Source organism: Scyliorhinus canicula, chromosome 9 (genome assembly GCF_902713615.1).
Source record: "Scyliorhinus canicula chromosome 9, sScyCan1.1, whole genome shotgun sequence".
NCBI lineage: Eukaryota > Metazoa > Chordata > Chondrichthyes > Carcharhiniformes > Scyliorhinidae > Scyliorhinus > Scyliorhinus canicula.
In genome coordinates this window covers 14,119,067-14,143,356 of record NC_052154.1, presented here as the reverse complement: position 1 = coordinate 14,143,356, position 24,290 = coordinate 14,119,067, and the positions used below count along the sequence as shown (strand labels likewise).

General features: G+C 48.1%; 1 protein-coding gene across 4 annotated transcripts in view; it reads right to left on the bottom strand.

Annotated features, from left to right (window-relative positions):
* mafa (v-maf avian musculoaponeurotic fibrosarcoma oncogene homolog a (paralog a)) overlaps positions 1 to 24,290 on the bottom strand; it is a 393,941-nt gene that overhangs the window by 15,953 nt on the left and 353,698 nt on the right. The window contains exons 2-3 of one of the 4 annotated variants that reach the window (XR_005461737.1): positions 10,714 to 10,797; positions 1,738 to 1,989 (exon numbers count right to left, since the gene is read on the bottom strand). Coding sequence is in view for 2 of the 4 variants with exons in the window: in XM_038806255.1 (XP_038662183.1) it covers positions 1,959 to 1,989; positions 10,714 to 10,797 (115 nt within the window). In the remaining 2 variants the exon portion in view is untranslated. Of the gene's footprint in view, positions 1 to 575; positions 1,990 to 10,713; positions 10,798 to 24,290 lie in introns of those variants that run through there. The other 3 variants (XM_038806255.1, XR_005461738.1, XM_038806253.1) reach the window with 3 other exon arrangements.

Below are 24,290 nucleotides of genomic sequence, written 5' to 3'. Positions count from 1 at the left end.
TGAGATTATGTTGCAAGTAGTTTTTTAAAAATTCAATTCTTTTTTCATCAATCCCCACCCCACCCTTTTATTGCTCCATGTGAGTTGTTCACTTTCTCCCCACCCATCTCTCACTGGAAAGATTGTACAACATGAGTTACTGATCTCTGGAGAACCAGGTGGCCACCAGTACCCGCTACTGTACATTGGGTCTGTCAGAGACACAGTAACACTGGGGCAAACAATATTTAGTTGTTTCATTCCCTCTCTCTCTGTAAATGGCATGGGCAAGACGGTCCGAATGGCCTCTTTCTGTGCTGTAACTATGATTCTGTCTATGAAATACCCAGACCTTTCCACAAATTGGAGCCGCCCAACATGACGGGTCCAAGTAGCCCAACTAAAGTGGGGGGGGGGGGGGGGGGGGGGGACACATCTTTCAAATGACAGCAGGTGGATTTGACTAAGGCCCCCCCCCTCCCGAGTCATCGAACCCTCTCCCCTTCACCGCACATTTTATGAAATGATTCAACCAATTCTGTTGGCCGGAACTTCCACATTTGCGACCAAAGCAAACAACTGCGGGACAGGAAATCTCAAATCAAATCAGAGAATGCTGGAAACCCTCAGCTGGCCGGCCAACACGCCTCTGGTGCAGAGAGGAGGCGAGCCTGCCCTGTTCCTCCCAACTAGCATAACCCTGCATTCATTCCTCTGAGCATTTCCAGCACTCTTGTGTTTTTCTTTTATTACTTTATCAGAATTACAAAGGCAAAGCTCAAGAGTGTGGACAGGGGCAAAGCCCTAATCCAGCTCCTGGCTTGCTCCAAAAAAAACAATGCACATTGAATCCAATTCATGATCCCCACAAGAGAGACATACCAGATCCTGGCATTACACGGGGACAGCAATGAACACATTCACTCAATGTGCTTCGACCTTGATGAGCAAGGCTGTGCGGTTGGTTTAAAGCAGACTAGCGGGTGTGGTCGAGCCTTGTTCATCCCCCAAAATAAAACACAGCCCTTTGCAGTAATAGGAACACATTGTAAAACACGATGCTCATGAACGAGGTGGGTTTTAATGTGCTGGCGTTTTTGATGCCCAGAACAAGCAACCCAGCACACCAAAACCCAAAGCAAACACTCGCTGTTGCCAACAAGAGAGTAGATTCTCAACAACCTTTCTGTTTGGGGTGAAAATGAAATGTACAAATAAAGCACACAGTTCCTGTTACAATCTGCGGTCATCGCCGATGTGATGCACCAAAGTCAGGCAGGCAGGCTGGAGCAGGTCTTGTGTGTCGATCTCAGCCCATTTGGAATCCAGCAGATCAATAAGGGTGGTCTCAGAATCATCTCCCCTTGTCAGACTACCCGTAATCTAACGTCAATCACAATTACTGTGAGAATCGGAAGCACTGGTGAGATATATCAAAGAAGCCTAAGTATGTACACAGGGTGCCACCAGCAATTGTGGGATTGAGATCAGGAAGGGTCAGTAATTGTCTCAGCAAAGTCTTCATTCGCAGATTAAGACTGTTCGCCGATGCACAGTTTTTTTTTAAAGTTTCTCGTCTCAGTTTTGTTTTCTTTTTTAAAAAGTAATGCCAGCATCTTGTCATTTTTTGTGTTTTTTTTGTTAAATACTGTCACCGTTTTTTATTCAAACATCATGCGTACGTATTATATATATATATTTATATAAATTTATATATGTGTGTGTGTGTGTGAGTGTGTGTGTGAGAGAGAGAGAGACCTGAAGGAATAGTCGTCTTCGTTTGTTCATTGCTGTCCTCTGCTTTTTAAAAAAAAAACGAAGGTTGGAAGAAGAGGAAGAAACTATAAACTTAGCCAAAGGAGTCTTGAGAACGCAGTTGTTTGGATGATTGGCTTTCTCGTTGCATTATCACGTTTTTTTTTTCTCTCTCTGAGGTTTTGTGCTTTATGGCGGTCACAGGCCGCAGGGAAAGTTTCAATCTAAGCAATCAGCATTCCAGCATCATGTTTCCTGGAGGGAAAGAAACATTGGCATGTCAAAACGCAAATCACCAGTCCCGAGAAGACCTTCTTTCTTTTGTTGCGATTGGGCCTTGGTGACATATTCACTGCACTGCAACAACAACATGGCATTTATATAGTGCCCCAAGCATGGTTAAAAACACCCCAAAGGTGCTTCACCCTCCAACCAGCATTCAACATCTATCCATGCGAGGAGATATTTCAAACAAGCCACCAAAAACTTTGGCAAAAGAGGTCAGGTTTAAGGAGTGTCTTCAAGGGGGGAGGGGAGTAGGTGGTAAGGACAGAAAAGTTGGGGTGTCCATTAGGTCAGAATAAGAGGTGCACTCAGATTTCGGAGGGTTGTAGGGCTGGAGGAGGTGACACAGATAAGAGGTGCACTCAGATTTCGGAGGGTTGTAGGGCTGGAGGAGGTGACATAGATAAGAGGTGCACTCAGATTTCGGAGGGTTGTAGGGCTGGAGGAGGTGACACAGATAAGAGGTGCACTCAGATTTCGGAGGGTTGTAGGGCTGGAGGAGGTGACATAGATAAGAGGTGCACTCAGATTTCGGAGGGTTGGAGGGGCTGACATAGATAGGAAAGACAAGTCCGTGGAGGGATCGGGAAGCGAAAGTGAGAATTAAAAAATCAAAGTGTTGCCAGACAGAGAAAGGAGCCAACATTGACCAACAGGCGTAGGTAGGGGTGATAAGTGAATGGGACTCGGTCCACATTAGCAGCAAAGGTTTAGATGAGCTTTGGGGAGGCGAATAACCGGCCAGGAGTGCATTGGAATAGTCAATATTGGAGGTTTAAAAAAAGCATGGATGAGGGTTTGAACAGCAGAAAGGGTTTCTTTTTTTATTTTAAATTTTTTAAAATTAATTTTCTTATTTTCAACTCTTTTTTTTTCCCATTAAGAGGCAATTTCGTGTGACCAATCCACCTACCCTGCAGATTGTGGGGGTGACAACCACGCAGACATGGGGACAATGTGTAAATTCCACACGGACAGTATCCCGGGGCCGGGATCGAACCTGGGTCCTCGGTGCGTGAGGCAGCAGTGCTAACCACTGCGCCACCGTGCTGCCCTCTGCAGAAAGGGTTTTAATGTTACAAAGATGGGGGATGGGGGCCATGCCGAGAGTTGAAAATTCAGCCAATAATTACAAAATCCAAATGCAATGGACTAGCATTGAGCAAGTTTCTAAAGAAATTTAATATTTTAATACAGGTACATCCAAAACCTCGAAAGACTTTGTGATAAATTGCAAATATTCTTTGTCATCAGACACATGCTACTTAGGAGAGTATTCAACTGGTATCAGGGACTCCAGGCAATACCAGTAATATTACCATAACATTGTTACATTTGAAGTGTGAGTTTCACTATTGGTGGCACAGTGGTTAGCACTGCTGCCTCACAGCGTCAGCGACCCAGGTTCATTTCCAGCCTTGGGTGACTGGAATTTGCACGTTCCCCCTGAGTCTGTGTTCGTTTCCTCTGGTGTGATTAATATCCTTTTTAAATAAAAGTCTTTTAATCAGTGAGTGCATGCAGTGTTTTCCGGGTGGGGTGGGAGGGGAGACAAATTCACAGCAATGGACTTGGTTATTAAACCAAGTGACTCTGCAGTGTTCTAATTGCACGCGTGGGTGTGTGCATTCAGCTCAATTGCCCCAACAAACTAACTCTACTTGACTTGAGCCATCAATATCTGTGTCTAGAAAAGGATCGGTTGGAAAAGAATGATGTTGGAAATTTTTATGTCAAGTTTCCAATGATGCCTTGAAGAATTATATACTGGTAGGTCCCACAAAGTGTTTTATGAACTGTGTGTATGAATAGTTTACCCTCTCCCCCCCCCCCCCCCCCCCCCCCCCCCCCCCCCCCCCCCCCCCCGCCCCTCACAAACCGATAAAGACGTTATTTTCTTTCTTTTTATTTTGGGTGCAAATGTCTGACTGTCGGAGCTGATGAAGGCACCTGCAACAGATTAATTGTCAGATGTGAACAAACCCCACTGTATTTTTGAGGCTATTAGTGAGGTTTCAGCTGCCAATGCAGAGTCTCTTTACTGAAGATAAATAAAATGTCAGAGCTGAGATGAGGGAGATTTAACCACACTTTGCAGTGCTGGAGAAAGTAGCTCTTAACTCACTCAGCGGGTGTTTCCCTACCATTATTCACAGTGGCCGTGCCAAATCAATAAACAGCAAAGATGCGTCTTTAACCCTTTAAATGTCAACATGCTCCTCCACGCTTTAGGGGAAGCGTGGCTGACGCCAGTTGGTACCAGGCCTCCCAGTTGATCCTTCACCCTCCCCTTCATCCCTGGTGAAATGTAACGGTCCACAGCACAGATTGCATCCTCAGAGAACAGAAACCCACAAGTCAGAAATCGTGCTGATCCTCAAAATAGCATGTCAATCTGAAAGGCGTGACTCGGATAGCAATAACTATGAGGAGCTTCTCTCTGGCGAGAACATGCCAAATGCTCTTGGTGTGAATGTTTGGAATCTTCACATTCAAATAACAGATTGCGGTTGTTGCGCTGCTAGTGATATTTCTGTACAAGTGACTCACATCCTGGGTGTGCATGGGTGGCCTGAGGACCTACAGTTCCACCCAGTGAGGTTCTCAATTAAGAAGCTTGGAGGTGAACAAGGGAGCCAGGGAAACATAGGCCTGGTCCGCATCGGGTCCGCATTAGGAGATGTACGAGGCAAGTCTTTTACACAGAGCGTAGTGGGTGCCTGGAACTCGCTGACGCAAGAGGTGGTGGAAGCAGGGACGATAGTGACATTTTAGGGGCATCTTGACAAATACATGAATAGGATGGGAATAGAGGGATACGGACCCAGGAAGTGTAGAAGATTTTAGTTTAGACGGGCAGCATGGTCGGCACAAGCTTGGAGGGCCGAAGGGCCTGTTCCTGTGCTGTACTCTTCTTTGTTCTACCCTGCTGGTGACAAACTCAACTCGGGTAGCTAATGAGCCAGATGATGGATGGTGGAGGGGAGCTCCCATTATTCAGCCCCAGCTCCCCCCCACTCCGCCCATAATACCGGCCACACTCCAGGAGAACCCTTGGCCAGAATTTCTGCCGTCTGATCTTGCCAACCTGTAATTTTTCTTAACAGGGAGAAAGTCAGCAGTAGGAGAAAGGGAACTGAAAAACTCAGTCATCATGTTAATATCTTTTCTGGAGTGGTGCGAGGCAAATCGAGTTAAATTGACTGCGCTGCACAGAAAAACGGAAACAATTCCACTCGTCCACACCAGCATTCATTCTCCATCACAAGACCCCTTCCTCGCGACTTCACCTTACTCTGTCAGCATAGTCTTCCTCTATTCTTTTCTGTACACTTTCATGAGCTTCCCCTTAAATGCATCATTGCTATTTGCCCCAATAATATCAGAGTGTTTTGTTATGCTTTTAACGTAGCATAAGCTGCTTCCTTGATGTGCACTCTGACAAAGGAAGGTTCAGACTTGGAGATAGCTTTAACACATTTATTAAACTGTTAACAATCCTCCTACTTGGATTCGACTTTCCTGTTAATCCTGCTATAGCTACTCAAGACTGATGAGCCAGTCTGCTACAATCCACGTGGTGGGTGTGATGTGTTTCAAATCAACCCTGTGTACTCACTGAGTGTCTCCACTGGAAAGAGGAAGATCATGTGTGCTGCGTCTTTATATATGGGTTGGTGTGATGCCCCACTGTGGTAGTGTCATCTCTGTGTGCATCGTGAATGCCCATTGGTCGTGTCCTATCTTACTGGCCTATTGGTTGAATGTCTGTGTCATGATGTCTCTGGTGCTCCCTCTAGTGTCTAGCTAGTCTATGTGGATTTACATTAACCCCTTGTGTATTTACAGTGATGCATATCACCACAGAGCGGACATGGCCCCGAAGTGTAGACAACATTTAGTGGCTGAGAGTTTCTCAACCCTGCATTTGGGTAGTTAAGTTAGAAATGTTTTTTTTTAATGCTGTATGGATTCAGCTTGACATTCATTGTGAGGAATAATTTTTAAATTCTAGCTGAAAGCCTGTATCAGCTACAAACAGGGAAATGTGTTCTCTCAGAGCAAAGCAGTTGTAAACCTGTCGGGATATTATGGATGCCTAAGTGATAGAGATTCTTGCTACTATTTGCTGAATATTGAAGGAGGATAGCTAATGGTGTGCAACATATAAACCTGTTGTGACTATCATCCATTTGCCTCTGAAGGAGTGACTGGTGGAAGAGCCTGGTAAAATGAATTTTTATCAGGTTTATGTCCAGCAGACACCCCTTTAGAAACTGTTGCCCACCATTAAATGTGGTCAATGAAAAGCATTTCAGCAGCAAAAAAAAAACAAAGCGGACAACGCAGGCATTAAGCCTGTTATCCAGCTACTGGCAGTTAACCCTTCTAACAGATTACTTGTTAATTCCAGGCCTTTGCTGAGTTAGCAAATTTGGACTAGAATAGCAAGTTAGGCTGCTCCACTTTCCCACAGTATCTGGCAGCCATCTTCATGTGTGTGCCTGGGCAGTGAGTGTTGGGCAGCCCGATGCTGTTCTCCGTTTTCCAGCAGAGGTCAGTGGATATTGATCAGGAGTGGAAGTGCTGGCTGATTTTGACAACCGCTCCTCAGCTCAGAGAGACTGAGACAAGTTGTCACGCCCTGAACCTGCCAGACTGTGGATTGTGACGCAAGTCACAGAATACCATCATAGAATCCCCACACTGCAGAAGGAGGCCATTTGGCCCATTGTGTCTGCACCGACCCTTCAAAAGACAACCCTACCCAGTCCCAATCCCCTGCCCTCTTCCTGCAACCCCACCCTAGGGGGCAATTTAGTGTGGTCAATCCACCTAACCTGCACATCTTTGGACAAATAATTGGATAATTTCCCCTATAGGTGAATCATAGAATCCCTACAGTGCAGAAGAAGGCCATTTAGCCCATCGAGTCTGCACTGGCCCTCTGAAAGAGTACCCTACCTGGGCCTGATCCCCTCACCCTATCCCTGTAACCCCACCTAGACGCAATTTAACATGGGCAATCGTTCAGACTCTTTTTAATGGGAGTCCGTACATAGACTTTGCTTTGGTATTAATAGCAAAGTGGTTAGCACTGTTGCTTCACAGCTCCAGTGTCCCAGGTTCGATTCCCGGCTTGGGTTGCTGTCTGTGTGGAGTCTGCACATTCTTCCTGTGTCTGCGTGGGTTTCCTCCGGGTGCTCCGGTTTCTTTCCACAGGTCCCGAAAGACGTGGGCCGGGATTCTTCTGGAATCGGTGGGGCGACCCGTACCGATGCCAAAGAGCGGCGTGAACCACTCCGGCGTCGGACCACCTGGAAGTTGCGGATTCCTCCGTACCTCTGGGGCTAGGCTGGCGCTGGAGGGGTTGGCGCCGCGCCAATCGGCACTGAAGGGCCTCCGCGTGAGTTGGCGCAGAACCGCTGCCGTGTTTCCTGCGCTTGCCACGCCGGCCATTGCCGGCACGGAGGGAAAGAGTGCCCCCACTGCACAGGCCCGACTGCAGATCGGTGGGCCCTGATCGCGGGCCAGGCCACCGTGACCCCCCCCTCCTCCCCGAGGCCGGATCCCACCGCGCCCCCATCGAGGACCCTGCTAACCGCCCTCCAAGCCAGGATGCCGATATGGACCATGTCTAATCCACGCCGGTGGGACTGCCGAAAACGGGCGGCCGCTTGGCCCGTCGGGGCCCGGAGAATTACCGGGGGGCCGCTGGCAACGGCCCCCAACTGGCGCGGCGCGAGCCTTGCCCCCGCCCAAAAACCGGCACCGGAGAATTCGGCCACCGGCTTCGGAGCGGAGGGGCGGGATTCACGCCGCCCCCCAGCGGGGCGTCGGAGAATCCCGCCCGTGCTGTTAGGTGAATTGGACATTCTGCTTCTGTGTACCCGAACAGGCGCTGGAATGTGGCGACTAGGGGCTTTTCACAGGAACTTCATTTGAAGTGTTAATGTAAGCCTACCTGTGACAATAAAGATTATTATTATTTTCTCTAAGGTACACTGCTTGCTCATAAGTTATGTTGAGAAAAAGGCTGCCCAGCTCCAACCCGTTCACTGACTCAGTGGTGTTAGTCCTGCTCTGGGTGAAAGAGGTGGGCCACTGGGGTAAGCTCTAAGGTGCTGATGGAACTGTTACCACAGCCTTCTGGAGAGGGGAAAGAATATTGCACAAAAGCCAAAAGAATATATTAGCATTATCCCCTGACTCCAAATCAAGGTAAATGAACCTGGGAGTTAAATGAGAGGTGCAGGTGATACCCGAAACCAAACGTCTACCATTTGGTTAATAAAGGTCCTTTAAACTCCACGGAGGAGTCCCAATTCTATATTCATTCGATGAGCTTTAAATATCTTTGATAAAATACCAATAAATGAAAGCCATTGCTAAGTTAAAAGCTAAATGACACTGATGCGAGCCAATGACAGGCTATTGTATTATACAAAGCCACAGGAGGCCATGGTAAAGGAATTATTTTGCAATTCTGAATCAGAAATATAGTGCACTGAAAATAAGAATGTGCTGTGATTCTGTTTATCCTGTTTTGTTCTAAATATATCTCGATGCTCTAATATCAGGGGAATACTAGGAGTGAGATTTATGATTAGGCAAAAGTGGCGTGTGTCGCAGACCTATTTAAATGTACAAATTATCTCATTTTTTAAGAGTGATATTCATCAAAATAGGTTGTAAGTTTAAACACAAATAAGTGGCTGCAGATTATAGGGTTGTAGATGGTAATTGGATGACATGTCAAAGGGTAACCAGAGATAATAGAGGAAGCCAAATTAAAAGCTGACAGCATGGTTGAGATTGAACAGTGAAACTTGGTTAGAGCCACTGAATGGATACAGAATTGGGACTCCATAACTCCATTGACGGACCAGTCCTGATAATGTGAATCTTATGACACTATTAAGATGGGCCTAATATAATAGGACGCTTCTCTTAATCTTATCCCTTGATGCTCAAAAAGCGCTTCAGCACAGAGATTAGTAAGGATCTGCCTGAGAATGATGGAGGAAATGATACCATCATGGCTTTCAAAATGGAATTGGGTAAGTACCGTAGAATTACAATATATTGCATGGTGATGGGGAAGGGTGGGGGAATGGGACAAGCAGAGTTTCTCTTAGAGAGAGCTAGCACAGGCACAACAGACTGAATGGCCTCCTTCTGTGCAGTAACCATTCCACTTTTCTTTGAGTGAGGAAAGGGAAAATCAGCCAGGATTTCCTATCTTAACCACTGTGACAATCGTTATTGAGAGTGTGAATAAAGGCCAGATGAGACCAGTGTTGTGTTTAGAGGTGACATCTTCCACAGTTGAATAACCTGGCAGCAGTGATGAATCAATAATCCCATTCCAGTGACTGGAATATATTATCTAAATATTTATTATATAGATATATCTTGAGGTATATCTATATGGAAATGACATGGAACTATAGCTAAATTTGGAAGCTTCAAAGTGGCACGAAGCAGAGGGTGATGGTCGAGGGGTCTTTTTCTGGCTGGAAGCCTGTGTTACGTGGGGTCCCGAGGGATCAGTGTTGAGGCCCTTGCTGTTTGTGGTTTATATAAATGCTTTAGACATGAATGTAGGAGAGTTGATCGGCAAGTTTGCAGATGATACGTAAATTGGGGGGGTGGTAAATAGTGAGGAAGATAGCCTTAGATAATAGGAGGATATAGATAGGCTGGTCAGATGGGCTGATCAGTGGCAAGTGGAATTCAATCTGGATAAGTGTGAGGTGATGTACTTGGACATGACAAACAAGACAAGGGAATACATGATAAATGGCAGGACCCTGGGGAGCACCGAGGATTAAAGGGACCTTGGTGTGCATGTACACCGGTCCCTTAAGATAGCAGGGCAGGGTGATAAATTGATTAGAAAGGAATATGGTATACTTGTGTTTCTTAGACAAAGCACAGAGTTTAAGAGCAGGGAAGTTCCGCTAGAACTGTATAAAATGTTGGTTAGGTCACAGCTAGGTTGGTTAGATCCCCACAAATGGGGACCAGACAGAATGGCACTCATGGAGGTCTCCCACGAGATCGGAGGCCACCAGCTGCATGCCCTTTGGACAAGTTGGTGCCCTGGCACTGCTGGTGCCACCTGGGCACTCTGGCAATTCCACCTGGGTACCAACCTGGCACCGCCAAGGTGCCCAGCTGCCAAGTTGGCACTGCCAAGCTGGCATTTTGTGCACGTGCGTGACCAGGCCAGGGTTGCCCAAAGTGGGTGTTGGGAGGATGCGGAGGGATGGTGCTGATTTTTGGGAATGTTTGAAGAAGGAATTTTCTCTATTCCCTTTATTTGGAAGGGAAGGAAGGGTGCAGGGTAGTTAGCCCAGATTCCCACCCTGATCTCCACCCTCCACCTCCTATGAAAGTACATGGCTGGGATTATCCAACCCCAAAACCCGGCAGGCATCGTTGTGGACAGGGGTCAGGCCAGGAAAGTTTGAAGAGCCGATAGTGAAAACAGGGTCAGGATGCAATGTGAGAACCCACATGGTTGAATTGTTTGTTTTGGCTACTGCTGTTTAAGCTTGTGCATGAATGATCTACAGCATGACGCTGCCAATAGTCCTTTACCTCAACCAATTGAACATTCTCCGTGTGCAGGCTTAAACAGCACAAGAGCAAGCTGAAGGAGGAAATAATTTAAAGTTTTGGGCTTACCTGTAACTGAGCATTTGTTTAGCCTCTTTCAGGTTGTATTGTCCATTCTTTGCTGCTGCATTGACATCATTTGCTGTGTTAAGCCTGGTGAAAAGCAGAAGATGCCCTTTTATTGTTTGGTACAGATATCAGCCCTATGTCACTGTCTGTGAGGTTGATTACTGTCACTTCATACATTGTGAATAATTCAGAATTTAGAACACTGCTATCCAAAGTTTTCTTTTCTTTTCCTTGTTGTTCCTCGTCCCACAGAACTCCTGATTGCTGTAGTGAATTGGCAGCCATTTTCTGAACCTTACATGTGCTGCATACTTTATTTTACACATTTGTGTCCAAAGGCACCTTCGTCCACACCTTAAAAATGCTTCAATAAATGACAAAGAACTGGCAACTGGACCCAGAAATTATGCAGGTCCAATGCACATCTGACACACCATAGGTTAGGCCAAGGACATAAATCCAGATTCTGCATTCAAAAGCTTTCTCCAGGTGACAGCAGCGGCTTGCCTTTGTCTACCATCCTCAATGAAGTCAAAAGTCCCAAGGTGCTTCACAAGAGCTTTATCAAAGTAAATTTGACAAAAGAATACTTCACATAAGGACATGTTAAGTCAGGCGACCAAAACCTTAGCCCAAGAGATAAGTTTTAAGACAAGTCTTAATTGTCAGGTAGGAGCAGAAGAGGTGAGGAAGGAAGTTACAGAGCATGGGGGTCAAGGCATGGCTGCCAGTGGTGGGTGATTGAAAATTGGGAAGTCCGGAGGGCCAGACTTGGAGTGCAGTGATCTTGTAAGTTTGGAGGGCTGCAGTGATAGGGAAAGAATAAGGCCAAAGGGGGCAGCACGGGAGCACAGTGGGTATCACTGTTGCTTCACAGCTCCAGGGTCCCAGGTTCGATTCCCGGCTTGGGTCACTGTCTGTGCGGAGTCTGCACGTTCTCCCCGTGTCTGCGTGGCTTTCCTCCGGGCGCTCCGACTTTTCCTCCAAAAAGTCCCGAAAGACGTGCTGTTCGGAGAATTGGACATTCTGAATTCTCCCTCAGTGTACCCGAACAGGCGCCGGAATGCGGCGACCTGGGGCTTTTCACAGTAACTTCGTTGCAGTGTTAATGCAACCCGACTTGTGACAATAAAGGTTATTATTATTACTGGGGTGATTTGAAAACAAGGATGAGCAATACCGAAGCACGGCCAGAGCAGGAGCCAATTTACATCAGCAAGCTTCGGGGTGATTAGTGAACAGTACTCGGTGTGGGTCATTTTACAGGAAGACATCAGTCTGATCTTAGTTGTCAGGTCTATCACCGGTGCTACATCAATCCAAAGGGAGGGTGATCTGCTTCATCATGCACCGAAGAATAGCTTTGGGTTCAAATCCGTATGATGTCTGGCATTTGTACTCTAGACTACCCTGAACCCAAACAAATGAGTGAGGGGCAAATATTGGGCTGTGATATTGGGTGTTGCACTCCAGGAGGAGTGAGAGGAAAGGTACAAGAGTGCCCCCCCCACCCTTCACATCTCAGCTCATACCAATTCCATTTCAAAACACTCCATAATGTGGGAATAACTGTGGGACTTGGGTACCAAACCTCCCAGCCAGACTCTGGTGGAGAGATCAACACACAGGTACAATAAACTTTTAAAAAATAATTGATCCTGAACCATAAATTTGGAGTTAAACCATCTTTTATTCCAGCATAAAATGCCAACCATTCTGATCTCTGTGACATGTGTGGGATGAAGTGATTGATTAAATGCGTAGTTCAGATTTGAAGGCGTTGCAATATTTTACACAAGCTGCAAGAGCAAGAGTGGATTCTGACTGAGTTCCACGGCACTGCCGCATTAATAGCTATTCTGCAACGGCCAGAGGGAGACAGGCAGGCCCAATATCTCTGGAACATGGTCGAGTCAGATTCAGAATCTGCAGATCATTGCCCCACTTCCACTCCCTTCGTCCCTGGTTTACACACACACACAGACAAATCATACCCTGCCAAAAAAACATTACTCCACTGTTCTGCTCTTCCTTCCTGACCCTGCCAGATCAACTGGTAATTCACCTTGTTACTGCCTGTGGGATCTTGCTGTGCACAAAATTGCAAGAACACGAGATAGGAGCAGGAATGGACCATCTGACCGGTAGAGCCTGATCCACGCCACTCGCTACAATCGTGGCTAAACTTGGATTTAAACTCTCGCCCGCCCTCCTTAACCCTTGAAGAGACCAAATATTTGTCTGTCCCAGCCTCAAATATAGTCAACACTGACGGATCCATAAACTTCTTGGGGTGGAGAATTCCAAAGATTCAGAATCCTTGGAGTGATGAGGTTTCTTTTTATCTCAATCCTAAATGATCGGACACCTTATCCTAAAGCAGTGCCCATGTCTTAGATTCCCCAGTCAGCAGAAGCAATCTCAGCGTCTATCCTCTTAAGCCTCTTCAGAATCTTGTACGTTTCAATGAGATCACCGTTTATTCTTCTAAACTCCAGAGAACATAGACCCAATTTACTCAGCCTCTCGTCATAGGACAGCCCCCTCGCCCCAGGAACCAATTTAATGATTCTTTACTGTACTAGCTCCACCGCAAGTACATCCTCCCTTCGATGTGGAGACCAAAACTGCACACAGTAGTTCAGGTGTGGTCTCACCAAATCCCTCTACAACTCTAGCAAGGCTTCCTTATTCCTGCACTTTCCGTCCCCTTGCAATAAAGGTCAACATGCCATTTGCCTTCCTAATTGCTTGTTGGACCTGCATGCCAGCTTTCTGAGCTCCTTCTTCGAGCGCACCCTAATCTCTCCGAACATCATAATTCACAAGTTTCATGCCTTTAAAAATATATTCTGCTTTTCTATTCTCATGACCAAAATGAATAATCCCACACGTCCCCCTATACTCTGCGCGCCGTCTTGTTGCCCACCCACATAACCTATCTCCATCTCTTTGCAGTCACTTTGTGTCCTCACAACTTGTACTTTGGTCTGGCTTTGTATTGTTGGAAAACATAGATACCTTACTCTCTATCTCTTTGTATAAGTTACTCAGATAGATTATAAATAGTTGAGGCCCCAGCACTGTTCTTGCGCCACTCCACTAGTCACAGCTTGCCAACATGAAAAGCCCCATTTATTCCTACTCTTTGCTTCATGCCCATTAACCAATTCTCTATCCATGCTAATATATCACTCTCAAATCCATGAGCCCTCATCTTGGCTATTAAACTTTTGTGTGGTGCCTAGTCAAATGCCTTTTGTAAATCCAGGTATGTCTACTGGATTCCCTTTATCTGTCCAACTACTAACATCCTCAAAAAAGCAACTTCTGTTTTGTAAAACCAGATTCACTATGCGCATTGTTAAGACTTAAGAATAGATTCCATTGGGGTGGTGCAGTGGTTAGCACTGCTGCCTCCTTGCGTCGAGGACCCGGGTTCGATCCTGGCCCCGGGTCACTGTCCGTGTGGAGTTTGCACATTCTCCCTGTGCCTGCGTGGGTCTCACCCTCACTACCCAAAGATGTACAGGGCAGTTGGATTGGCCACACTAAATTTCCCCTTAGTTGAAAAATGTAAAAATAAATAAATAAAAATAATAGATTTGAGCGCTTCCATTGATGTCAGGCTAACTGGCCTATAATTCCCCCCTTTTTCCCCCTCTTTCTTAAATAGCAGTGTTACATTTGCTAACTTCCAATCTGCTGGGACCATTTCAGAATCTAGGGAGTTTGGGTAAAATATAGGCAGAGAATTCACTATCTCTCATAGAACCCTTAGATATAGGCCATCAGGTCCTAGGAATTTGTCAGATTTTAGTCCCTAAAGTTTTGCCGGCACATTTTCTCTGCTGATATGAATTTTCTTAATTTCCTCACCATTTTAGCACCTAGGTCACCCTCTTCTTCTGGTATAAAACTTGTGTCTTCGACTGAAGATAGACACAAAATATTTGTTCAATGTCTCTGCAATTTCCTCAATCCTCATAATTTTTCTCCTGTCCCTGCTTCTAAGGGACCAACATTTACTTCAGCTACTCTCTTCCTTTTTATGTACGTGTAAAAGCTCTTCACGATCTGTCTTTACATCCTTGGCTTGTTTGCTCTTATACTCTGATGGAACCATCAATTCACTAGACACGTGCTTTAAGATATGAACAGTGGTTTCTAATCTACTTACTACAGAGCCAGCCTGTTACCCGTTGAACTCTCGATGAACTGCAGGCTGGCTCTGGACAAGGGTATTTATACAGTAGTCCAGGGGGAGGAGTCGTGGGCGGAGCCAAAGGTGGAGTCCTGTACAAACTCCTGAGCATTTCCAGAGCTACTCCCCCTAGTGGTCGGATAACGCTACTGCGCTTACAATGGTATTGGTAAATACAGTGTGAATTACTAAGTTACATTCACCACATTCACCCCCTGCAAAACAGTCAAGTCCGGTGGGGGTGGTGGTCTGCAAAGTAAGTTTGTCCGGTGGTCGAACTGTCCGCTGTGATCTGCGGAGCACCGGGGTTGCAGCCTCTTGCGGTGGCTGGATGGGTGTTGTGTGCTGGGGTACGATGGCGGACCCCAGGGAGGGTTGTGTCCGAGCTTCATACTCTTCTGGTTCGACCGGGGACTGGAGGCGCTGGGGGCTGGCCGGCGCGGGTGCACGGAACTGGTGGAGCGAGCTCGTGGGCTCGGGAGCGCAAGGGGGCGGCAACATGGGGTGTAGGGTGAGGGGTCCTTCCGTAGGGGTAGAGGGGGCGCTGGATCCGGCGGGTGCCTGATCCCAGAGGGATACTGTCTCCTGACGGCCGTCAGGGAACTCGACGAATGCGTACTGGGGGTTGGAGTGGAGCAGGCGCACCTTCTCAACAAGGGGGTCGGTTTTGTGTGCCCTGACGTGTTTCCTCAGGAGTACCAGGCCCGGTGTCCTCAGCCATGCCGGAAGTGAGACCCCCGCGGTAGTGCCCCTGGAAAAAATGAAGAGCCTCTCGTGAGGGGTCTTATTGGTCGCTGTGCATAAGAGGGACCTAATAGCGTGGAGCGCGTCTGGGAGGACTTCCTGCCACTGGGAGACTTGGAGCTTTCTAGACTGGAGGGTCAGTAGGACGGTCTTCCAGACCGTCGCGTTCTCCCTCTCCACCTGCCCGTTCTCCCTGGGGTTGTAGCTGGTAGTCCTGCTCGAGGCAATGCCCTTGTCGAGCAGGTACTGACGCAGCTCGTCACTCATGAAGGACGAACCCTGGTCGCTGTGTACGTTGCTGGGGAAACCAAACAGGGTGAAGATGCTATGCAGGGCCCTAATGACTGTGTGGGAGGTCATGTCGGGGCATGGGATAGCAAATGGGAAACGGGAGAACTCATCTACGACGTTTAGAAAGTAAACGTTCTTGTTAGTTGAGGGGAGTGGCCCTTTGAAATCAATCGCGAGGCGTTCAAAGGGCCTAGAAGCCTTGACCAGGTGGGCCCTGTCTGGTCTATAGAAGTGCGGTTTGCACTCCGCACAGATCGGGCAGTCCCTGGTGACCGCTTTTACCTCCTCGTTGGAGAAAGGCAGGTTTTGGGCTCTGATGTAGTGGGCGAGCCGGGTGACCCCCGGGTGGCAGAGGTCGTTGTGCATGACTTTCAGTCTGTCAATCTGCGCGCTGGCGCATGTCCCGCGGGATAGGGCATCCAGAGGCTCGTTGAGCTTCCCGGGTCGATACTTAATATCGTAGCTATAGGTGGAGAGTTCGATCCTCCACCGAAGAATTTTATCATTTTTTATTTTGCCCCTTTGCAAGTTATCAAACATAAAGGCAACCGATCTTTGGTCGGTGATGAGGGTGAACCTCCTACCTGCGAGGTAGTGCCTCCAGTAATGAATAGCCTCCACAATGGCTTGTGCTTCTTTTCGGCTGAGGAGTGTCGGAGTTCTGAAGCAGAGAGGGTACGGGAGAAAAATGCAACGGGCCTCCCTGCCTGATTTAATGTGGCTGCTAGAGCTACCTCTGAGGCGTCGCTCTCTACCTGGAATGGAGTGGATTCATCCACCGCCCGCATGGCCGCTTTGGCGATGTCCTCCTTGATGCCGTCGAAGGCCTGGTGTGCCTCGGCTGACAGGGGAAATCGTGTGGCCTAAAAGAGTGGGCGGGCTTTGTCCGCATATTGAGGGACCCACTGGGCGTAGTAGGAGAAGAAGCCCAAGCACCGTTTGAGGGCCTTGGGGCAGTGGGGGAGGGAGAGTTCTAAGAGCATACGGTCCGGTTCTGGGCCCAGGACTCCGATTTCCACGTCGTAGCCGAGGATGTCCAGTTTGTTTGTGCGGAAAACGCATTTCTCTTTGTTGTAGGTGATGTTTAATTTCTGTGCCGTCTGGAGAAAACGGTGGAGGCTGACGTCGTGGTCCTGCTGGTCATAGCCGCAGATGGTGACATTGTCCAAGTACGGAAACGTGGCCCGCAGCCCGTACTGGTCTACCATTCGGTCCATTGCTCGTTGGAACATCGGGACCCCATTAGTGACGCCGAAGGGGACCCGGAGGAAATGGAAGAGGCGGCCATCGGCCTCGAATGCCGTGTAGTGGCGGTCCTCTGGGCGGATTGGTAGCTGGTGGTATGCAGACTTCAGATCCACCGTGGATAAGAGCTGGTACTGGGCGATCTGGTTTACCATGTCTGCAATCCTGGGGAGGGGATACACGTCGAGGAGCGTAAATCTATTTATGGTCTGACTATAGTCGACAACCATGCGGAATTTTCCCCCGGTCTTAACGACCACCATCTGAGCTCTCCAGGGACTATTGCTGGCCTCTATAATCCCCTCAGTGAGAAGCCTTCGGACCTCTGATCTGATAAATACCCTATGCTGCAGGCTGTGTCGCCTGCTACGAGTGGCTACGGGTTTACCGTCCTTTGTGAGATTGGCGAAGAGAGGAGGGGGGGAGATTCGCAGTGTAGCGAGGCTGCAGATAGTCAGTGGGGGCAGGGCCCGCCGAAGCTGAGGGTGAGGCTCTGAAGGTTACACTGAAAATCTAGGCCCAATAAGAGTGGTGCGCAGAGGTCAGGCAAAACATAGAGTTGAAATTTTGAGTAGCTAGCGCCTCGGATTGTGTGTCGCGGCGGTGCGACCCTGGATCTGGACAGAATGGGAGCCTGAAGCGAGCGAGATAGTTTGCTGCACGGGGAAAACGGGGAGCGAACAGCGTCTTACCAGGTCTGGGTGTATGAAGCTCTCAGTGCTCCCGGAGTCGAAAAGGCATGGCGTGTTGATTTGGACCTCTGCCATCGAATTTCGCAGATGCTTCGGGTGTGATTGATCCAGGGTGACTGCGCCGAGTTGCGGGCCGCGTGACGAGCACCCGGGGAGGTCGTACTCTTCCGATGAGTTGTCCGAGCGTGGAGATGCAGGTCGGGCCCGTGGATCGCACGTGGCGGGCGGCGAGGAAGATGGCGTCCAAGATGGCAGCCCCCATGAGTCACACGTGGCCGGCCGCGTGGTGGAGTTTTGCCAAGATGGCGGCCCCCATGGATTGCACGTGGCGGGAGGGGGCGGGGTCGGGGCATAGGCCGCAGCGTTTCGGGCCCCGCGGGCCTGCGGGTGTGGAGAGCGATTAATTTGTGCCGCTGGGGAGTTGGAAGCTGGGGCCCTTTTTGCGAGAAACACTCTCACGTAGTGGCCTTTCCGCCCGCAGCTGCTGCAGATCGTGTTGCGGGCCGGGCAGTGCCGCCGCGGGTGCTGATTCTGGCCACAGAAATGGCAGGCTGGAGCAGCATAGTGGCTGGCTGGGGCAGCATGGTGGCTGGGCGGCCGCCTAGAACAGGCCTGGGTGAGTCGCTGGTCGGGGGCCAATGATTGGGTCGCGGGGTCCGCGGGGAACGAGGTGAGGCTGCGGAAGGAGACCTCCATCGTGGTAGCAATTTCCGCAGTTGTTTCTAAGTCTTGGGCCCCCTTTTCCAGCAGTCGTTGGCGCACATAATTAGACCTGAGGCCCGCTACAAAAACATGGCGTACAGGAAGTTCTCTATGTTCAGCCGCGGTAACCGCTTGATAGTTACAGTCATTTGATAGATTATTGAGCTCTCTTAAAAATACGGCGAGTGATTCTGTAGGCCGCTGGCGGCGAGTCGTGAACACATGGTGTGCGTAAACTTTGTTAATGGGCCTTACATACATCTTATCGAGTATCGCTAGCGCTGCAGTATATGAACCGGGCGAGTTTAGTAGTGTAGAGATTCTGTGGCTCACCCTCGCATGCAGTAGACTTAACTTCTGTTCCTCTGTTGTTTCGGCTGTGCTCGCTTCTGCCAGGTAGGCCTTAAAGCACCGCAGCCAGTGGGAGAAGATTTCTTTTGCCTCTGCATCCTGTGGGTCGAGTTCCAGGCGTCCAGGCTTGAGGGCTGATTCCATGATCGATCCTAACTGTTCTTAAGTAGATTAAATTGATGGAACCATCAATTCACTAGTCACGTGCTTTAAGATATGAACAGTGGTTTCTAATCTACTTACTACAGAGCCAGCCTGTTACCCGTTGAACTCTCGATGAACTGCAGGCTGGCTCTGGACAAGGGTATTTATACAGTAGTCCAGGGGGAGGAGTCATGGGCGGAGCCAAGGGTGGAGCCCTGTACAAACTCCTGAGCATTCCCAGAGCTACTCCCCCTAGTGGTCGGATAATGCTACTGCGCTTACAATGGTATTGGTAAATACAGTGTGAATTACTAAGTTACATTCACCACATACTCTACTTTCTCTTTAAAACTTAACATGGTCAGCACGGTAGCACAAGTGGATAGCACTGTTGCTTCACAGCGCCAGGGTCCCAGGTTCGATTCCCCGCTGGGTCACTGTCTGTGCAGAGTCTGCATGTTCTCCCTGTGTCTGCGTGGGTTTCCTCCCACAGTCCAAGGACGTGCAGGTTAGGTGGATTGGCCATGTTAATTGCCCTTAGTGTCCAAAAAGGTTAGGAGGGGTTATTGGGTTACGGGGATAGGGTGGAAGTGAGGGCTTAAGTGGGTCGGTGCAGACTCGATGGGCCGAATGGCGTCCTTCTGCACTGTATGTTCTATGATCCTTAACTTAACATAATAACAATGTTATTATGATCACTAGTTCCCAGTGGATCTTTTACTATGAGATTACTAATCAGCCCTGCCTCATCACACAATGTTAAATCTAAAATAGCTTTCTCCCTAAGTTATTCCACAAATGTATTGTTTCAGGGAAAAAAAACATTCTGCAAATCCATCTTCCATGAAAGTACTTTTCACTATACTTCGGTACATGTGACAATAAATCAAATCAAATCAAATCAGACCACCCTTGCCAATTTGATTGGCCCAGTCCTTGTCAATATTTAAGTCCTCCACAATTATTACATTTCCTGTTTTACACAGTTCAGTCATTTTTTAATGCTCTCTACAATGATATTAGGCCGCTATAAATCACTCCCAACGACGTTTTCTGACTCTTGCTGTTTAGTGTTGATTTAGTCGTTTTTGTGTTGGTGCAGGCTTGATGGGTCGTGGAGCCTTTTCTGGACCGTATGATTCTATCATGTTCTGAGTCAAGATACTTCCTCATTGTTTTATCCGTAATGTTATCCTTTACCATCCCCTCCTCCTTTGCCATTCTATCTGCCTTTTTTAAATATTGTGTACCCCGGAATATTTATTTCCCAACCTTGGGCCACCATAGAGCCCTGTCACTGTAATGGTGATTAGGTCAGGCCCACTTGTATGTTTTTGTGCCACTAGTTCATGCTTGCGGTATTATACTTCAGAATAACTGACTGTATTTTAAAAATTCGATATGGGGATGTTGGCATCGCTGGCTGGGCCAATGTTTATTGCCAATCCCTAGTTGCCCTTCGGATGGTGATGGCGAGCTGCTTTTTGAACCGCTGCAGTCCCTGAGGTGTAGGTGCACCCACAGTGCTGTGAGGGAGGGAGTTCCAGGATTTTGACCCAGCGTCAGTGAAGGAATGGTGCTGTATTTCCAAGTTGGGGTGGTGGGTGGTTTGGAGGGGGACTAGCAGGTGTGGGTGCTCCCATATGGCTGCTGCCCCTGTCCCTGTAGAATCTAGATGGTAGTGGTCGTGGGTTTGACAGGTGCTGTCTAAGGAGGTTTGGTGAGTTCCTGCAGTGCACCTTTTAGATGGTACATGTAATGACCTCCAATTAGCATTATTGGTTGGCCAATTGGAGTATGAGCTCCCTCAATGATAGCTCATTGAGGGGGCCCATATAAGCACCGGTGTAGGCTTTGTGAGCAGTCTTAAGTTGACCGGAATGCTGGCAGCACTGTTTGGAGCTGCTCTTGTATCTAGTTATTGGCAATAAATATTGGTGTGGTGACGGGACTCCTGCCTCCTGTGGATTATTACAGTACACATTGGTGACACTGTTCATCAGTGGTGGAGGGAGTGAATGTTTGTGGGTGGGATTTTAATCAAGCGCACTGCTTTGTCCTGGAATGATGTCGAGCTTCTTGAGTGTTGTTGGAGCTGCTCTCATCCAGGCAAATTAAATACATAGGGATGCAATAAAGCAGTCTATAAATGGATGCAAATCTTTCAGTTGCGCTCCGGCCCAGCTCTCCCAGTTGCCAACTTTAATATAGAGTCTTGATTTCTCTTGCCAACCAAGGCACAGCAAGTTCCCTGAAGCAGCAATGAAATTAATGACTAGATCGTCTGTTTCTTTCAGACGTAAGCTGAGGGATATATGTTGACCTGAATACAGGGAAGAACTTTCCCTCTATTCTTCGAAAAGCATTGTGGCATATGTTCTGTCCACCAGAGAAGGCAGACAGGGCCTCAATTTAACCTTTTATCCGAAAGACTTGCATCTCCAACAGTGCAGCACTCCCTCAGTGCTGCACTAAAATGTCAAGACTGGTTTATACGCTCAACTCTCTGAAATTGGGGCAGTGTTCCTGCTGACTAGCTCTGTAATTAAAAGATTCAAGGCCATTGATCTGGATGGCTTGTTGAAAGGTAATTTGTGATTACCTTTGAAAATTCCTCAGGCAAATGGAAAGTGTTGAAAGGAGCTTTTACAAGTTCAAGAGTTAATCTACGAACATAAATTTAAAATTGCTCCCCTTGGGAACAGCACAGGACGAAAGCATTGAGACATTTTCTGCTTTCTCTGATGATGTCTGATGTTTCTGTCTCACATTAAACAGCTTTTGATCCAGTGAACCTAACCTTGTCCTAACCTTTGCACTCCTGGTTTCCTGTTGCATTGTGGGTCCTTGCCTCGCTTTTTCAATTGAAAAGAAAGGCAAGCTTTAGATTTAAGTTTTTTGGTCATTTAAGTCAGATGGCCGAAGTTTAGGAAAAAGCCTTCCTCTCACCTGCTTCTGCGAAGACCAAGGGAAGGCCTACAATGGTAAGGAAGCCACTATCTAGGAGGCCCGCCATCTTAGCAAAGATCACATTGTGCCGGAAGAGTGAAAGGACATAGGTTGCGAAGGCAGTTTTCCAGCTCATGATGATCTCTCCAAGGTCATCAAAAGTGGAGGCAGGCTGCTTTTTCAGAGAAAGGAGCATGTGCCCACTTAGCAATCGATTGCCAAGTGGGACAGACGCCCAGCCACAGAGCACTTAGCCACGATCTCCGCCAGGGAATAGTGGGTGGCATTTGAGTGAGAAAATGAGTCAGTTCTGAGACGGATATGCAACATACATTAATTCTGATAGCTCGGACAAAATATGACACTGAGCTAAAAAAGAGACTAGCAGAGGCGGCCAAAGCCTGGTCAGAGAGAGAATTGCAGCGTTTATGATGGTTATCGAATCATAGAATCTCTACAGTGCAGAAGGAGGCCATTCGGCCCATCAAGTCTGCGCCAACCCTCTGAACTCTCTAAAAGTGCACCCTACATAGGCCCACTCCCCCTCCCTATCCCCATAACCCCACCGAACCTGCACATATTTGGGCACAAAGGGGCAAATTTAGCCTGGCCAATCCACCAAAGCTGCACATCTTTAGACTGTGGGAGGAAACCGGAGCACCCGGAGGAAACCCGCGCAGACACGGGGAGAAAGTGCAAACTCGACATGGACAGTCACCCAAGGCCGGAATCAAACCCGGGTCCCTGACGCTATGAGGCAGCAGTGCTAACCACTGTGCTGCCTGCCATGAAAATCATCGTCGATTGTCATTAAAACCCATCCGGTTCAGGGAAGGAAACCTGCCATCCTTACTTGGTCTGTTCTACATGTGACTCCAGCCCCATAGCAATGTGTTGGATTCTTAATTGTCCTCTGAAATGGCTTCGCACGCCACTCAGTTGTGGCAGTTAGTGAAGGGCAACAAATGTTGGCTTTGCCAACGATGCCCACATCCTATGAAAGAACTTTTAAAGAGTTCAGCACTGTGCCACTAAACCCAAATAAAAGTTAAAGTCTTCATACTAGAGGCATGGCAAAACTGTGGATGGTATCTTCCCCCTAAGGCAGGTTTGGAGGCAGGACCAGGAGTAAAATTAGGAAATCTTGCATTGGGGCAGCTCTCTGATCTATTCCTGCTCTCAAGTGACATTGATGAAGGTAGGGTCTGTCTACCCACACTGGCTACCCAGCCAGAGGCAGTCTGCGGGGAGGGGGAAACAGGGTCTCATTTAATTCCCCCTTTGCTCAATTCCCGCAGTGTTGCAGATGCCAGAGGACATTCTCTGAAGAGGATTCTGCCTCCACACTGTTGGCCTGGGAGCGGTGAGCACATTTACTGAGAACAACTTAAGGTATCATCAGAGAGTGCCTCCCTCTTGAATGGATGATTTCCCGGCTACATTGGCAGAGCCCACCTCTCCCGATGGGGATGCCACCTACCTACAGCCTTGCGTGTTCAGCTTGCCCGTCGCCCTCACTGAATGGCCTAACGGGGCTGGGACCCGCATATGGTCCCTCCGCCCAAGACTCTTCTGAGATAAGAAAATTCCATCCCACAAGTGTTCTTGATGGTGAGGTACCTTCTTTAAACCTTCATCAAAATCCATTACACAAAACAAAAAAATTACAAATATTGACATTAACACTATTCCACAGGGGTGAGGGCTTCTTTTTAGTTAATTTTTCAGGATGTGGGCATCACTGGTTAGACCAGCATTTATTGCCCATCTTTATTTGCCCTTCAGAAGGTGATGGTGAGCTGACTTCTTGACCCACTGCAGTCCCTGAGGTGTAGGTACACCCACAGTGTTGTTAAGGAGGTTTTTACAGGATATTAACCCAACAAAGGTGAAGGAACAGTGATATATTTCCAAGTCAGGATGGTGAGTTTCCAGGTATCTGCTCTGCTTTTCCTTCTGGATGGCAGTGGTCCTGGATTGGAAAGGTACTGCCTAAGGAACCTTGGTGAGTTCCTGCAGTGCCTCTTGTAGATGATACACACAGCTGCCATTATTCATCAGTGGTAGAGGCATTGAATGTTTGTGGCAGGGGTAGCAATCCAGAGGGCTGCTTTAGTACTCATGGGCGGCACAGTGGTAGCACTGCTGCCTCACTGCGCCAGGGACCCGGGTTTGATACCGACCTCGGATGACTGTGTGGAGTTTGCACATTCTCTGTGCGGGTTTCCTCTGGGTGCTCCGGTTTCCTCCCACAG